Source organism: Passer montanus, unplaced genomic scaffold (genome assembly GCF_014805655.1).
Source record: "Passer montanus isolate IOZ18808 unplaced genomic scaffold, ASM1480565v1 scaffold581, whole genome shotgun sequence".
Classification (NCBI taxonomy): Eukaryota; Metazoa; Chordata; class Aves; order Passeriformes; family Passeridae; genus Passer; species Passer montanus.
The window spans coordinates 1-17258 of record NW_024370828.1 but is presented as its reverse complement, the minus strand read 5'-3'; the positions used below and the strand labels follow the sequence as shown (position 1 = coordinate 17258).

Below are 17258 nucleotides of genomic sequence, written 5' to 3'. Positions count from 1 at the left end.
GGTGCTGCCAAAATCCCCATTGATTTTAACGGGGTAGACCTGTTGTCCTTGGACTCCCTATAGCCTTAAATGTGGGTAGACCTGTTGTCCCTAAACCCCCATTGACTTGAATGGGGGTAGACCTGGTGGCCAAAACTCTTCATTTACTTTAATGGGGGTAGACCTGTTGGCCAAAACTCTCCATTGACTTTAATGAGGGTACACCTATTGTCAAAAATTCTCCATTGACTTTAACGGGGGTAGACCTGTTGCCTGAAAAATCTCCATTGCCTTTAATGGATAGACCTGTTGTCCAAAACGCTCCATTGACTTTAATGGGGGTAGACCTGGTGTCTGAAACTCTCCATTGCCATTAATGGAGAGACCTGTTGTCCTGAAATTCCTATTGACTTTAATGGGTAGACCTGGTGTCCATAAATCCCCATTGACTTGAATGGGGGTAGACCTGTTGTCCAAAACTCCCCATTGACTTTAATGGCTAGACCTGGTGTCCAAAATGCTCCATTGACTTTATTGACGGTAGACCTGTTGTCCTGAAATCCCCATTGACTTTCATGGGTAGACCTGGTGTCCGTAAATCCCCATTGACTTTAATGGGGGTAGACCTGTTGTCCAAAATTCTCCATTGACTTTAATAGGGGTAGACCTGTTGTCCTCGAATCTCTGGGAGCCATACTGGGAGCACTGGGAGCCCTGGGAACCATACTGGGAGCACTGGGAGCCTGACTGGTCCATACTGGGAGCACTGGGAGCCATACTGGGAGCACTGGGAGCCCTGGGAACCATACTGGGAGCACTGGGAGCCTGACTGGTCCATACTGGGAGCACTGGGAGCCATACTGGGAGCACTGGGAGCCCTGGGAACCATACTGGGAGCACTGGGAGCCATACTGGTCCATACTGGTTTATACTGGTCCGTACTGGTCTGTACTGGTCCATACTGCTCTGTACTGGTCCATACTGGGAGCACTGGGAGCCATACTGGGAGCACTGGGAGCCTGACTGGTCCATACTGGGAGCACTGGGAGCAGTTCTGGGTCATACTGGGAGCACTGGGAGCCATACTGGTCCATACTGGTCCATACTGGGTGCACTGGGAGCCTGACTGGTCCATACTGGTCGCCATACTGGTCCGTACTGGTCCGTACTGGTTTATACTGGTCTGTACTGGGAGCCCTGGCACCGCCCCAGTCCCCTCCCCACCCCGGTGACGTCACCGCCCCGCGATGACGTCACCGCCCGCCAATAATAAAGCGCAGTTCAAAAAGCACAGCGAGTGACGTCATTGAGTGGGCGGGGCCTGCTGGCGGGAGGGAGCGGCTCGGGATTGGCCGAAGCGGCGGCCAATGGGGAGCGAGCGCGGGCGCGGCGCGGGGAGATGACGTCACTCCACGCGCGCCGCCGCCGCCGGTACCGGAGCGTCCCGAGAGCGGCGGGGAGCGGGGCGGAAGTGACGTCAGAGACAGCGCGGGAAACGGCTGGGGATGGGCGGGAGTGACGTCAGGTGAGGGGGGAGGGGCTGGGGGGGACTGGGACCGAACTGGGAGGGACTGGGAGGGACTGGGAGGGACTGGGAGGGACTGGGAGGGACTGGGAGGGACTGGGAGGGACTGGGAGGGACTGGGAGGGACTGGGAGGGACTGGGAGGGACTGGGAGGGACTGGGAGGGACTGGGAGGGACTGGGAGGGACTGGGAGGGACTGGGAGGGACTGGGAGGGACTGGGAGGGACTGGGAGGGACTGGGAGGGACTGGGAGGGACTGGGAGGGACTGGGAGGGACTGGGAGGGACTGGGAGGGACTGGGAGGGACTGGGAGGGACTGGGAGGGACTGGGAGGGACTGGGAGGGACTGGGAGGGACTGGGAGGGACTGGGAGGGACTGGGAGGGACTGGGAGGGACTGGGAGGGACTGGGAGGGACTGGGAGGGACTGGGAGGGACTGGGAGGGACTGGGAGGGACTGGGAGGGACTGGGAGGGACTGGGAGGGACTGGGAGGGACTGGGAGGGACTGGGAGGGACTGGGAGGGACTGGGAGGGACTGGGAGGGACTGGGAGGGACTGGGAGGGACTGGGAGGGACTGGGAGGGACTGGGAGGGACTGGGAGGGACTGGGAGGGACTGGGAGGGACTGGGAGGGACTGGGAGGGACTGGGAGGGACTGGGAGGGACTGGGAGGGACTGGGAGGGACTGGGAGGGACTGGGAGGGACTGGGAGGGACTGGGAGGGACTGGGAGGGACTGGGAGGGACTGGGAGGGACTGGGAGGGACTGGGAGGGACTGGGAGGGACTGGGAGGGACTGGGAGGGACTGGGAGGGACTGGGAGGGACTGGGAGGGACTGGGAGGGACTGGGAGGGACTGGGAGGGACTGGGAGGGACTGGGAGGGACTGGGAGGGACTGGGAGGGACTGGGAGGGACTGGGAGGGACTGGGAGGGACTGGGAGGGACTGGGAGGGACTGGGAGGGACTGGGAGGGACTGGGAGGGACTGGGAGGGACTGGGAGGGACTGGGAGGGACTGGGAGGGACTGGGAGGGACTGGGAGGGACTGGGAGGGACTGGGAGGGACTGGGAGGGACTGGGAGGGACTGGGAGGGACTGGGAGGGACTGGGAGGGACTGGGAGGGACTGGGAGGGACTGGGAGGGACTGGGAGGGACTGGGAGGGACTGGGAGGGACTGGGAGGGACTGGGAGGGACTGGGAGGGACTGGGAGGGACTGGGAGGGACTGGGAGGGACTGGGAGGGACTGGGAGGGACTGGGAGGGACTGGGAGGGACTGGGAGGGACTGGGAGGGACTGGGAGGGACTGGGAGGGACTGGGAGGGACTGGGAGGGACTGGGAGGGACTGGGAGGGACTGGGAGGGACTGGAACCATACTGGGATCTTACTGGGATGAACTGGGAGGGACTGGGACCGTACTGGGATGAACTGGGAGGGAAGTGGGAGGGACTGGGGCCATACTGGGATGAACTGGGAGGCACTGGGAGGGAACTGGGAGTGGGTTTGGGGTTACTGGTTTATACTGGGAGGGAAGTGGGATGGACTGGGAGGGCTCTGGGGCCATACTGGGATGAACTGGGAGGCACTGGGTTGAACTGGGAGTGGATTTGGGGTTACTGGTTTATACTGGGATGAACTGGGAGGGACTGGGAGGGGAGTGGGGCCATACTGGGACCATACTGGGATGAACTGGGAGGCACTGGGAGGGAACTGGGATGGACTGGGATGAAGTGGGATGGGCTGGGGCCATACTGGCATGGACTGGGAGTGGGTTTGGGGTTACTGGTTTATACTGGGAGGGACTGGGATGCACTGGGAGCGGGTTTGGGGTTACTGGTTTATACTGGGAGGGACTGGGAGGGAACTGGGATGTACTGGGAGGGCACTGGGACCATACTGGGATGAACTGGGGCCATACTGGGAGGGACTGGGATGAACTGGGAGTGGGTTTGGGGTTACTGGTTTATACTGGGATGGACTGGGAGGGCTCTGGAGCCATACTGGGATGAACTGGGATGAACTGGGCTGAACTGGGAGCTCTGGGCCCCCTTTGATCCCTCCCACAGGGGCGTGGCCAAGCCCAGCCCCTCCCCCTCTACCTCCACACCCATATATGGTCAAAGGGGCGTGGCCTGAGTCAGGCCCCGCCCCCAGACGCTGCAGGGGCGCCCCCTGGTGGCCGTGGCCGAGGAGCACTTCCGGGAGCAGGTGCTGGGAATTCTGGGAAGTGGGCGGGGCCTGGAGGCCTTCCTGCAGGTGAGACCAGTAGGGACCAGTATGGACCAGTATGGACCAGTATGGACCAGTAACGCCCTCCTGCCCCTCCCAGTCCCTCCCAGTATGAACCAGTAACCCCAAACCCCCTCCCAGTCCATCCCAGTCCATCCCAGTCCATCCCAGTATAAACCAGTATAAACCAGTAACCTCCCAGTTACCACCCAGTCCCTCCCAGTTCATCCCAGTAACCCCAAACCCACTCCCAGTAACTCCCAGTCCATCCCAGTTCCCTCCCAGTATAAACCAGTACGGCCGAGTTCCCTCCCAGTAACCCCAAACCCCATCCCAGTATAAACCAGTAAGGGCCAATTCCATCCCAGTAACACCTAAACCTCATCCCAGTATAAACCAGTAACCCCAAATCCCCTCCCAGTTTGATCCGAGTCCCCCCCACTCCCTCCCAGTATAAGCCAGTATAAACCAGTATGGCCCAGTCCCCTCCCAGTCGCATCCCAGTAACCCCAAACCCCATCCCAGTCCCTCCCAGTTTGATCCCAGTCCCTCCCAGTATAAACCAGTAACACCAAATCCCCTCCCAGTTCCCTCCCAGTCCCTCCCAGTATAACCCAGTATGGCCCAGTCACCTCCCAGTAACCCCAAACCCCATCCCAGTATAAACCAGTAACCCCAAATCCCCTCCCTGTCCCTCCCAGTCCCTCCCAGTTTGATCCCAATCTCTCCCAGTCCCTCCCAGTATAAACCAGTACGGCCCAGTCACCTCCCAGTAACCCCCAAACCCCATCCCAGTCCCTCCCAGTATGAACCAGTAACCCTGAATCTCCTCCCAGTTTGCTCCCAGTCCCCCCCACTCCCCGTCCCAGTCCCTCCCAGTCCCTCCCAGTCCCTCACGCCCACTCCCGCCCAGTCCATGCCCACCCCCTCCCAGGCCACGCCCACCCGCCCAAATCCGCCATTTTGTGGATATTAATGAGTTTTGGCCACTCCTCTTTTGTCACAGGCCACGCCCACTCTATTTCAGGCCCCTCCCACTCCCTTAAGCCACGCCCATTGCAAAGTATAATGAGTTTAGGCCACGCCCACCCCATCTAAGCCCCACCCATTGGGGCCAATGCTGGTTTTAAGCCACGCCCATTTTCGCACAGTCCACGCCCACTCCATGCCAGGCCACGCCCACTCAGTTTAAGCCACACCCACTGTGGCCATTAATGCGTTCAGGCCACGCCCACCCCTCTAAACCACGCCCACTAATCACCTGTTCCGGCCACGCCCACTCCCTATAAACCATCCCTGATTTTGGGGCATAGGCCACGCCCACCTTTGCCATAGGCCACGCCCACTCACGCACAGGCCACGCCCACCCCTCTAAATCCCATATATAGTGGTTATTAATACATTTAGGCCACGCCCACCCCACTAAACCACGCCCCTTGTGGCTATTAAGGCTGTGGGGCCACGCCCGCTTTAAACAGGCCACGCCCACCCCCTTTAAACCCCACCCACATGTCCTTTTATGGGCACAGAGCCCTTTAGGCCACGCCCACCCCTTTAAACTGTGGCTCCAGGCCACGCCCACCCCTTTAAACCCCACCCACATGTCCTTTTATGGGCACAGAGCCCTCCAGGCCACGCCCACCCCTTTAAACCCCGCCCCCGTGTCCTTCTATGGGCACAGAGCCCTCCAGGCCACGCCCACCCGGCCCTCCAAACCACGCCCCCGGTAATAAACCACGCCCTCGTGGCGATAAACCACGCCCCCGTGACGATAAACCACACCCCTGTGGTGATAAACCACGCCCCCTGTGATAAACCACGCCCCCGTAGTGATAAACCACGCCCCCATGCCGATAAACCACGCCCCCGTGCCGATAAACCACGGTGCTGTGGGTTGGCCACGCCCCTTTTGCCTTATATGGGAAGTGGATGGGAATGAAGCAAAGTCGATAAAAGTCAATGGAAATTAATAAAGAAATCAAAGAAAATTAACAAAAATCAATGAAAATTAACAAAAATCAATGAAAATTAACAAAAAATCACAAAAAATTAACAAAAATTCACCTAAAATTAACAAAAAAATCATGAAAAATTTACAAAAAATTAACCTAAAATTAACAAAAATTCACACAAAATTAATAAAAAAATCATGAAAAATAACAAGAAAATTCATACAAAATTAACAAAAAATTAACCGAAAATTAACAAAAAAACAACCCACATTAACAAAAAATTAACCCAAAATTAACAAAAATTCACCCAAAATTGACAAAAAATTAACAAAAATTAACAAAAATTCACCGAAAATTAACAAGAAAATCACAAAAAATTTACCAAAATTCACCCAAAATTAACAAGAAAATTCATACAAAATTTACAAAAAATTAACATAAAATCAACAGAAATGATAAACCACGGTGCTGTGGGTTGGCCACGCCCCTTTTGCCTTATATGGGAAGTGGATGGGAATGAAGCAAAGTCGATAAAAGTCAATGGAAATTAATAAAGAAATCAAAGAAAATTAACAAAAATCAATGAAAATTAATAATAATCAAGCAAAATTAACAAAAAATTAACAAAAATTCACCTAAAATTAACAAAAAAATCACCCAAAATTCACAAAAAATTAACCTAAAATTAACGGAAAATCACAAAAAATTAACAAAAATTCACCTAAAATTAACAAAAAAATCACCCAAAATTCACAAAAAATTAACCTAAAATTAACGGAAAATCACAAAAAATTAACAAAAATTTCACGCAAAATTAACAAGAAAATCACAAAAAATTATCAAAGAATTAACAAAAAATCAACCTAAATTTAACGAAAATTTACCCAAAATTAACAAAAATTCACCCAAAATGAACAAGAAAAACACAAAAAATCCACAAAAAATAAACGTAAAATTAACAAAAAAATCACCCAAAATTCACAAAAAATTAACCTAAAATTAACAAAAATTCACCCAAAATGAACAAGAAAAACACAAAAAATCCACAAAAAATAAACGTAAAATTAACAAAAAAATCACCCAAAATTCACAAAAAATTAACCTAAAATTAACAAAAATTCACCCAAAATTAACAAGAAAAACACAAAAAATCCACAAAAAATAAACACAAAATTAACAAAAATTCACCCAAAATTAACAAGAAAATCACAAAAAATTATCAAAGAATTAACAAAAAATCAACCTAAATTTAACGAAAATTTACCCAAAATTAACAAAAATTCACCCAAAATTAACAAGAAAAACACAAAAAATCCACAAAAAATAAACACAAAATTAACAAAAAAATCACCCAAAATTCACAAAAAAATTAACCTAAAATTAACAGGAAATCACAAAAAATTATCAAAAAAGTAACAAAAAATCAACCTAAAATTAACAAAAATTCACCCAAAATTAACAAAAAAATCATGAAAAATTTACAAAAAATTAACCTAAAATTAACAAAAATTCACACAAAATTAATAAAAATTCACCCAAAATTAACAAGAAAATTCATACAAAATTAACAAAAAATTAACCGAAAATTAACAAAAAAACAACCCACATTAACAAAAAATTAACCCAAAATTAACAAAAATTCACCCAAAATTAACAAAGATTCACCCAAAATTAACAAGAAAATTCATACAAAATTAACAAAAAATTAACCGAAAATTAACAAAAAAACAACCCACATTAACAAAAAATTAACCCAAAATTAACAAAAATTCACCCAAAATTGACAAAAAATTAACAAAAATTAACAAAAATTCACCGAAAATTAACAAGAAAATCACAAAAAATTTACCCACAAAAATTAACAAAAATTCACCTAAAATTAACAAAAATCAACCTAAAATTAACAAAAATTTACCCAAAATTAACAAAAAAATCACAAAAATTAACAAAAATTCACCTAAAATTAACAAAAATCAACCTAAAATTAACAAAAATTTACCCAAAATTAACAAAAAAATCACAAAAAATTAACAAAGATTCACCCAAAATTAACAAAGATTCACCCCAAATTAACAAGAAAATTCATACAAAATTAACAAAAACTTAACATAAAATTAACAAAAATTCACTGAAAATTAACAAGAAAATTCATACAAAATTAACAAAAAATTAACCTAAAATTAACAAAAATTCACCCAAAATTAATAAGAAAATTCATACAAAATTAACAAATAATTAACAAAAATTCACCCAAAATTAACAGAAAATCAACTAGAATTAACAAAAATCGACCAAAATTAAAAAAACTTACCTCAAATTTACTGAAATGGCAGAAAATTCACCCAAAATAAGCAAAAATTCACCCAAAATTAACAAAAAATTCACCAAAAATTAACAGAAAATCAACCAAAATTTCCCCAAAATTCACCCAAAATTAACAAGAAAATTCATACAAAATTTACAAAAAATTAACATAAAATCAACAGAAATTCACCCAAAATTAACAAAAAAACCACAAAAAATTAACAAAAAATGAACATAAAATTAACAAAAAAATCCTAAAATTATCAAAAATTCACCCAAAATTAACAAGAAAATTCATACAAAATTAACAAAAACTTAACATAAAATTAACAAAAATTCACTGAAAATTAACAAGAAAATCACAAAAAATTAACAAAAAATTAACATAAAATTACCAAAAAAATCACCCAAAATTAACAGAAAATCAACCAAAATTTCCCCAAAATTCACCCAAAATTGACCCCCAACCTCTCAAAATAGTCAAAAATTCCCCAAATTTTCCCAAAATCCCCAAAATTGACCCAAATCCTCCCACCCCGCCCCTTTTCATTTAAGCCCCGCCTCTTTTTCCTTATTTGGCACAGCTGGTCCAGCTCTGTAAAAGCCACGCCCCTCCAGGCTCCAAGCCACGCCCCCTCCCCATCCTGCAGCGTTATTTTGCCGAGGTTCGCCACGCCCACCCAGGTAGGTGGGGCTAAAAGTGGGTGGGGCGAGCAATATGCAAATTAGGTGATTGACTTGCCTTGAACTCCGCCCACAGTTCCGGTGCCACGCTCACTTCCGGCTCAGAAAACCACGCCCACGTGAGTAGCCACGCCCACAACCTCCACCTCCTAATTACTTGTTAATTAGGCTGCTAATTAATGTTTATAATCTCATTAAATCAGGACGAAGCCCCGCCCCCGCCGCCGCAGGCTCCGCCCCCTTCGCTTCTCCCCCTACCGTGAGTGGCGCGAACCATTCTGATGTAGGGGGGAGGATGCAGCAGCCAATGGGATTTTGGGGGGGTTTTTACGAGCCAATCACAGCGGTGCACGGCTAGGGAGGGGTGTGACGCCTGGCGTGACGTCACTGAGCGTTTCAACAGCTAAATTTGGGGTTAAAAAAGGCATTTTTGGGGTTTTCCCCCATGCGCCACACAAAATGGAGCAGCCCGGTAAAGGCGGGCTGTGACCGACGCTGATTGACAGCGGCTGCAACCAATGAGGCGCCTTCAGAGCCCAAAAGCGCTTTGTGAACTACAACCGCCGCCATTTTAACTGCTGGCAAGGGGCGGGCGCAGCGCGCTGATTGGCGGAGAGACCGGAAGCGCTCCCTCCGCCATTTCAGGTTTTGGCACTGCGGGTTTAGCGGGCGGGGCCTCGCTTCCGCTTCCGCTCGGCGGCTCCGAAGGCGCCGCAGCCGCCACGATGCTCATCAAAGTCAAGGTTTTTTTGGGGCGAAACCCGCGGATTTCGGGCAAATCCCGGCGTTTCCCGCCGTCCCTCAGGGGGGAGGGGAGGCGCGGAGGGGATTTGGGGTGAAAATCGCGGATTTGGGGGCGGTTTTGGCGGGGGGGCAGCGTGAGGGGAGCGCGCGGTGCATTGTGGGATGATGGCGCCCCCTACAGACGCTGACGGGAAAAGAGATCGAGATCGACATCGAGCCCACGGACAAGGTGAGCTCCCAGTTCGGACCAGTACAAACCAGTACGGACCAGTACGGACCAGCTGGGGGTCGGGAAGGAGCGGGATTGGGGGCGGGGGGGGCTCCCAGTTCGGTCCCAGTAAGGGTTAGGGGCGTCCCAGTAGCTCCCAGTTCATCCCAATATGGCCCAGTTCCCTCCCAGTCCCTCCCACTTCCCTCCCAGTCCATCCCAGTTCATCCCAGTCCCTCCCAGTCCCTCTCAGTTTGATCCCAGTCCCTCCCAGTCCGTCCCAGTTTGATTCCAGTCCCTCCCAGTTCCCTCCCAGTCCCCTCCCAGTCTATCCCAGTTCATCCCAGTCCCTCACAGTGGCTCCCAGTCCTTCCCAGTATAACTGAGTCTCTCCCAGTCCCTCCCAGTTCCATCCCAGTCCCTCCCAGTCCATCCCAGTCCCCCCCAGTCCCTCCCAGTTCCATCCCAGTCCCTCCCAGTCCATCCCAGTCCCTCCCAATTTGATTCCAGTCCCCCCCAGTCCCTCCCACCGCCATCCCCCCTTTAACGCGGTCCCCACCTCCCATCGCCCCTTTAAAAAACCATAGACGAGTCCTCCAAGCCGGCCAGCCCTTCCCCTTTAGCCCCGCCCACTTCCGGCGGCGCTCCGCCGCGCTCCTTCCTCTCTGTGACCCAAAATGGCGGCGCCCACAATTTTTAACCCTCCGGAGCCTCCAGATGTGTCCGAATGTGCCCAGATGTGCCCCGGGTGTTCCCAGATGTGCCCCGGGTGTGCCCAGGTGTGCCCCAGATGTGCCCAGCGGTGTTTTTTCGGCCGCAGGTGGAGCGGATCAAGGAGCGGGTGGAGGAGAAGGAGGGGATCCCCCCCCAGCAGCAGCGGCTGATCTACAGCGGCAAGCAGATGTAGGCGGGGCTTCCCGAGGGGGCGTGGCCACGGGTGGGCGGGGCTTAACGTGAGGGGCGTGATCTCATGTTAAAGGGGCGGGGCTTAACTGGAAGGATTTGGGTTGGAAATGGGGAGATTTGGGTTAAAATGGCGGCAGATGGGGTTAAAATGGCGGCCGGGCCGTGGGTTAAATGGGCGTGGTCAAAGTTGGGCGGGGCTTAATGAGGTGGGCGTGGTCTGTGGATAAAGGGGCGGGGCTTCAATGGCAAAATTTCATTTTTAAATGGGGGATTTTGGGTTAAAATGACGGCAAATAGGGTTAAAATGGCAGCGGGGGTGGAGCTTGTGTGGGTGTGGTCAGGGTTGGGCAGGGCTTAATGGAAGGGGCGTGGTCTCAGAGCAAAGGGGCGGGGCTTAAGTGGAAAGATTTGGGGTGAAAATGGGGAGATTTGGGTTAAAATGGCGGCAAATGGGGCTAAAATGGCGGCAGGGACATGGGTTAGATGGGCGTGGTCAGTGATGGGCGGGGCTTATGGAGGTGGGCGTGGTCTGCGGATAAAGGGGCGGGGCTTCAATGGGACAATTTCAGTTTTAAATGGGGGATTTTGGGTTAAAATGACGGCAAATAGGGTTAAAATGGCAGCGGGGGTGGAGCTTGTGTGGGTGTGGTCAGGGTTGGGCAGGGCTTAATGGAAGGGGCGTGGTCTCAGAGCAAAGGGGCGGGGCTTAAGTGGAAAGATTTGGGTTGGAAATGGGGAAATTTGGGTTAAAATGGCGGCAAATGGGGCTAAAATGGTGGCGGGGGCGGGGCCTGTGTGGGCGTGGTCGGGATGGGAGTTGCTTAATGGGAGGGGCGTGGCCACATGTTAAAGGGGCGGGGCTTCAATGGCACAATTTTGGCTTTAAATGGGGAAATTTGGGTTAAAATGGCAACAAATGGGGTTAAAGCTGTGGAGGGGCGGGGCTTAAGTGGGCGTGGTCAGTCGTAGACATAAGGGAAGAGGCATAAAGGGGCGTGGCCACGGGGTAAAGGGGCGGGGTTTAATGGGAAGATTTAGGGCTTAAAGTGAGGAAATTTGGGTTAAAATGGCGGCAAATGGGCTTAAAATGGCGGCGGGGTGGGGCTTGTGTGGGCGTGGTCAGGGTTGGGAGGTGCTTAATGGGAGGGGCGTGACCACATGTTAAAGGGGCGGGGCTTAAATTGGAAGATTTGGGTTGAAAATGAGGAGATTTGGGTCAAAATGGCGGCAAAAGAGGTTAAAATGGCGGCTGGGGGCGTGGCCTAAGTGGGTGGGGCTTGAAGGGGAGGGGCTTAGCAGGATTTGGGTGAAAAACGGGAAAATTTGGATTAAATCTCTGTTAAAACGGGGAAATTTGGGTGAAAATGGCAGCAAAAGTTCCAGTGGTGGCTGGGGGCGGGGCTTAAATGGGAGGGGCCAAAGTGGGCGGGGCTTAATTAAATTTGGGTGGCAAAGGGAAAATTTGGGGTTGAATGGGGTGGGTGTGGCTCAAGGGGGCGTGGCCAACAATGGATTTGCAGTAAACGAGGGTTGGGCAGCAAAGTGGGTGTGGCCTAAGTGGGCGTGGCCTTTCTTGACTCCTCCCCCAGGAACGATGAGAAGACGGCGGCCGACTACAAAATCCAGGGGGGCTCCGTCCTCCATCTTGTGCTGGCCCTGCGAGGGGGCGTGGCCAGGCCCTGAGGGGGCGTGGCCATGCTCTGACCACGCCTCCTTTCCCTTTAAGCCACGCCCACCTTCGTTTCCCCTTTCCCTGAGGTCATTTCCTGTTCATGGATCCGTTATTATTTAATAAAGGTTCGCTGATGACGTCAGCAGCGCGTTTGTGACGTCATAGGCGTGTCGGTGACGTCATTTCCTGCTTAAAATTAGGGGTGGGCCCCACTTATAACCAGCATTGCCCTTTTAAGACAACATTGCCCTTTTAAGGGCATTGCCGATTTAAGGGTGCGGTGGTCCCCACATGAAGCATTGCCCTTTTAAGAGCTTTTAAAAAATCCCCGATTTTTGCCCCAAAATTTCAATTTTAAGCCCTGAAATGTCAGTTTTTAACCCCAAAATTACCAATTCAACTCTGAAAAAATCACTAATTCTTCTTTTTAGCCCCCAAATCCTCATTTCCCCCCTCAAAATGTGTTTCCTCTCCCAAAATCCCTTTTTTTGGCCATGAAATAACCCAAAATCACCGGTTTTGGACACAAAATCAACATTATGATTCCAAAATGACCATTCCAGCCCAAATTTAACCATTTCAGCCCAAATTCCCCATGTTTATCCTTAAAGTTTCAATTTTTTATTCCAAACTCTCAGTTTTTAATATTTCATCCCCTATTTCTTCTCAAAAAAAGCAAATTAAGCCCCAAAATGCCCATTTTTCACCCCAAACCCACATTTTCCCCTCAAAAAAACCCCTTTAAACTCCGAAACTCCCCTTTTTGACTCCAAATTCTTCATTTTTATCTCCAAATCGACCAAATTTTGCCCAAATCCGTCACTTCTAACCCCAAAATCGCCGTTTTCCACCATTGCCCCTTTAAGAGCGGTCCCCACCCTCCATCACCGCTTTAAAACCATAGAGAAGTCCTCCAGAGCGGCTAGCGTGCCCCTTAGCCACGCCCACTTCCGGCGGCGCTCCGCCCCGCTTCCTCCTTCACGCTGCTGCAACATGGCCGCCCCCTCTTTCTCCAAAATGGCGGCGCCCGCTATGGAGCAGATTTTGTCGGACCTCCTGGAGCCCGACAGCGCCGGGATCCGCCAGGTGCCTCAAATATCCCGAGATCCGGGTAAATTTGGGCGAATTCGCGGATTTTTGGTGTTTTTGCTGAAGTTTTGGGCTTTTTTCCAGGCCACGGAGCGGCTGCGGGAGGCGCTGGAGGAGCCGGAGGGGCCCGAAGGCCTCGCGGAGCTGCTCGGGGGGGCGGGGAGGCCGCAGGTCTGAGGGGGGATTTGGCGGGAAAAATCTGGGGGGGTTTGGCGGGAATTTTTGGGGTTTTGGCGGGAATTTTGAGGGGAAATTTGGGGTTTTGGGGGCAAATTTTGGGATTTTGGGCAGATTTTTTAATTTTGGCGGGAATTTGGGGGATCCTGAGGGAATCTGGGGCTCCCTGAGGGGATTTTGGCGGGAAAATCTGGGGAGCGTTTGAGGAATTTGGAAAAATCGGGGGGGTTTGGGGGGAATTTCGGGGGTTTTGGCGGGGATTTTGAGGGGAAATTTGGGATTTTTTGGGGCAAATTTTGGGATTTTGGGCAATTTTTTTAATTTTGGCGGGAATCTGGGGGGTCCTGAGGGAATCTGGGGCTCCCTGAGGGGATTTTGGCGGGAAAATCTGCGGGGCGTTTGAGGAATTTGGGGCAAATTTGGGAATTTTGGTGAATTTGGGGGATTTTTTAAAAAATTTCGGGGGATTTGGGGGGGGCGTTTGAGGAATTTGAGAAATTTGGGGGATTTTGGGGCAAATTTGGGAATTTTGGGGAATTTTTTAAAATTTTGGGGTATTTGGGCGCAATTTTGGGATTTTGGTGGGAATTTTTTGTGATTTTGGGGGGAATTTGCAGGAAATTATTGGGATTTAGGGGAAAAATTGGGAGGAATTTTGGGATTTTGGGAGAAATTTGGGGGATTTTGTGGCAAATTTGGGAATTTGGGGGATTTTTTTTTAATTTTGGGGAATTTGGGGGCAATTTTGTGATTTTGGTGAGAATTTGGGGGGCATTTGGGGGGAAATTATTGGGATTTAGGGGAAAAATTGGGAGGAATTTTGGGATTTTTGGGGGAAATTTGTGGAATTTGGTGGCAAATTTTGGGGTTTTGGAGGGAATTTTGAGGGGAAATTTGGGATTTTTGGGGGGAATTTTGGGATTTTGGGGCAGATTTTTTAATTTTGGCGGGAATTTGGGGGATCCTGAGGGAATCTGGGGCTCCCTGAGGGGATTTTGGCGGGAAAATCTGGGAGAATTTTGGGGGTGATTTGAGGAATTTGGGGCAAATTTGGGAATTTTGGTGAATTTTGGGGATTTTTTTAAAATTTTGGGGGATTTGGGCGCAATTTTGTGATTTTGGTGGGAATTTGGTGGGAATTTGCAAATTTTGGGGTTTTGGAGGGAATTTTGAGGGGAAATTTGGGATTTTGGGGGGGAATTTTGGGATTTTGGGGCAAATTTTTTAATTTTGGAGGGAATTTGGGTGATTTGAGGGAAGTTTTTGGGATTTTGGGGGAAATTATTGGGATTTAGGGAAAAAATTGGGAGGAATTTTGTGATTTTGGGGGAAAGTTGGGGGATTTTGTGGCAAATTTTGGGATTTTGGAGGGAATTTGGGGATCCCTGAAGGGATTTTGGGAAAATTTCTGGATTTTGAGAGGAATTTTGGGATTTTTTGGAAAATTTGCTGGGAATTTTTGGCGTTTGGGTCAAATTTGGGGATTTTGGGGCAATTTTGGGGAGAATTTGAGGAAATTTGGGGGGAAATTTGAGGGTCTTGAGTGGATTTGGGAAGATTTTGGCCGAAAATTTTGGGATTTTGACGGAAATTTTGGGAATTTTGTAGAGAATTTAGGGAAGTTTGGTAAATTTGGTGGAATTTTGGGGGAGAATTTTGGGAATTTTCAAGATTTTGGTGAAGTTTTGAGGAGTTTGGGGGAAAATTTGGGATTTTGGTGGGAATTTTGGGGAAATTTTGGGATTTTTGGGGGGAATTTTGTGTTTTGAGGGGAAAACTGGGAGGAATTTTCAGGGCATTTTGGAATTTTGGGGGAATTTTGGGAAATTTTTGGCATTTTGTTGGGAATTTGGGGATTTTGGGGAGGTTTGGGGGTTCCTGAAGGGATTTGGGGGAGATTTTGGGAATTCTGAGGGGAAATTTGGGATTTTGTGGGGAATTTTTGGGAATTTGGGAGGATTTGGGGGAAATTTTGGGATTTTAGGGTAAAATTTTGGGATTTTTATGGGAATTTAGTGAATTTTAGGGGGTCATGAGGGGATTTTGGGGAGAATTTGGGGATTTTGGGGGGAATTTGGGGAATTTTGGGGGATCCTGAGGGGGTTTGGGGGCAATTTTTGGGGAAAATTTGGGATTTTGGGGGGAAATTTGACATTTTGGGGAAAATTTGGGGGTTTGGTGGGATTTTGGGGGAATATTGGGGAAAATTTGGGGGATTTTGGGCGGAATTTGGGGAATTTTGGGGGGTCCTGAGGTGATTTTGGGGAAAAAATTGGGATTTTGGGAGGGATTTGCAGGGAATTTGAGCATCCTGACCGGAATTTTGGGGGGTTTTGGGGTGAATTTGAGGAATTTTGGGGTTCCCAGGTGGATTTCGGGATTTTTTGGGTGAATTTTGGGTTGAATTTTGGGTGAAATTGAGGGATTTTGGCTGAATTTTGGGGTGAATTTGAGGGATTTTTGGGGTGAATTTTTGAATTTTGGGGTTCCCAGGTGGATTTGGGCTGAATTTGGGGGTTTGGGGCCGGATTTTGGGGTGAATTTGGGCGATTTTGGGGCTCCCAGGTCCGACACTTGGCCGCCCTTGTGCTCAGGAGGCGCCTCCGGAAGCTCCCTCAGGACTTGATTGACAGGTGGGCGGGGCCTGGGGCCCATTGGAGTCAATGGGAGGGGGCGTGGCTTAGCTGCCATTGGAGTCTATGGGAGGGGGCGTGGCTTAGGCACAATTGGAGTCTATGGGAGGGGGCGTGGCTTAATTTCCATTGGAGTTTGAATTTGGGGGTTTGGGGCCGGATTTTGGGGTGAATTTGGGCGATTTTGGGGCTCCCAGGTCCGACACTTGGCCGCCCTTGTGCTCAGGAGGCGCCTCCGGAAGCTCCCTCAGGACTTGATTGACAGGTGGGCGGGGCCTGGGGCCCATTGGAGTCAGTGGGAGGGGGCGTGGCTTAGCTGCCATTGCAGTCTATGGGAGGGGGTGTGGCTTAGGCCACATTGGAGTCTATGGGAGGGGGCGTGGCTTAATTTCCATTGGAGTTAATGGGAGGGGGCGTGGCTTAGCTGCCATTTGATTTAATGGGACGGGCGTGGCTTAGTTTCCATTGGCCTCTATGGGAGGGGGCGTGGCTTAGCTATCATTTGAGTTAATGGGAGGGGGCGTGGCTTAGCGTCCATTGGAGTCTATGGGAGGGGGCGTGGCTTAGGTTCTATTGGAGTCTATGGAGGGGGCGTGGCTTTGGGAAAGAGGGTGGAGCTTAATCCCCATTGAAATCCATTAAAGGGGGCGTGGCTTCTCTGCCATTGGAGTGAAATGAAAGGGGTGTGGCTATGAAAAGGGGGCGTGGCCAGAGCCCAATTAGAATTAGTGAGGAGGCGTGGCTTCAAAAAGGGGGCGTGGCTTTGCCTCAGAGTAAATTGGAAGAGGTGGGGCCTAATTAATTGGGTTAATTAGGGAGGGGGTGGGGCTGATTTAATGGAAGGGGTGTGGCTTAAATGGCATTCATTGGTGAGTGGGAGGAGCTTAATTAGAGAGGGAGGGGCTTGTAACAGTGAGAGGTTTTGGGGGCGTGGCCTGACCATAAATGGTGTTCAGGTGTAGTATGACCATATATGGTAAAGGGGGCGTGGCTAACTCTGGCTCCGCCCCTTCCAGGCTCCCCCACGTGGTGGCCGAGGCCCTGGAGCGGGAGACGGAGTGAGTGGGAAACGCCCAAAAAACCCCAAAATTTTGGGAATTTTGGGCTGAAATGGGGAGGGGGGAGGGGCCGGGGGAAGAAATGGGGGAAAAAATC

At 49.9% G+C, this 17258-nt stretch overlaps 2 protein-coding genes across 2 annotated transcripts; both read left to right on the top strand.

Annotated features, from left to right (window-relative positions):
- The first annotated feature begins 9316 nt into the window (after window positions 1-9316).
- NEDD8 (NEDD8 ubiquitin like modifier) lies at window positions 9317-12366 on the top strand. The gene is made up of 4 exons (XM_039726414.1): window positions 9317-9417; window positions 9600-9647; window positions 10447-10529; window positions 12122-12366. The coding sequence occupies exons 1-4, from the start codon at window positions 9400-9402 to the stop codon at window positions 12213-12215; spliced, it is 243 nt and encodes an 80-aa protein (XP_039582348.1). The 5' UTR covers window positions 9317-9399; the 3' UTR covers window positions 12216-12366.
- Window positions 12367-13139: 773 nt separating this feature from the next.
- Window positions 13140-17177, top strand: IPO4 (importin 4). Its single transcript, XM_039726415.1, has 4 exons — window positions 13140-13290; window positions 13378-13464; window positions 16036-16103; window positions 17120-17177. The coding sequence occupies exons 1-4, from the start codon at window positions 13198-13200 to the stop codon at window positions 17163-17165; spliced, it is 294 nt and encodes a 97-aa protein (XP_039582349.1). The 5' UTR covers window positions 13140-13197; the 3' UTR covers window positions 17166-17177.
- The last annotated feature ends 81 nt before the right edge of the window (window positions 17178-17258 follow it).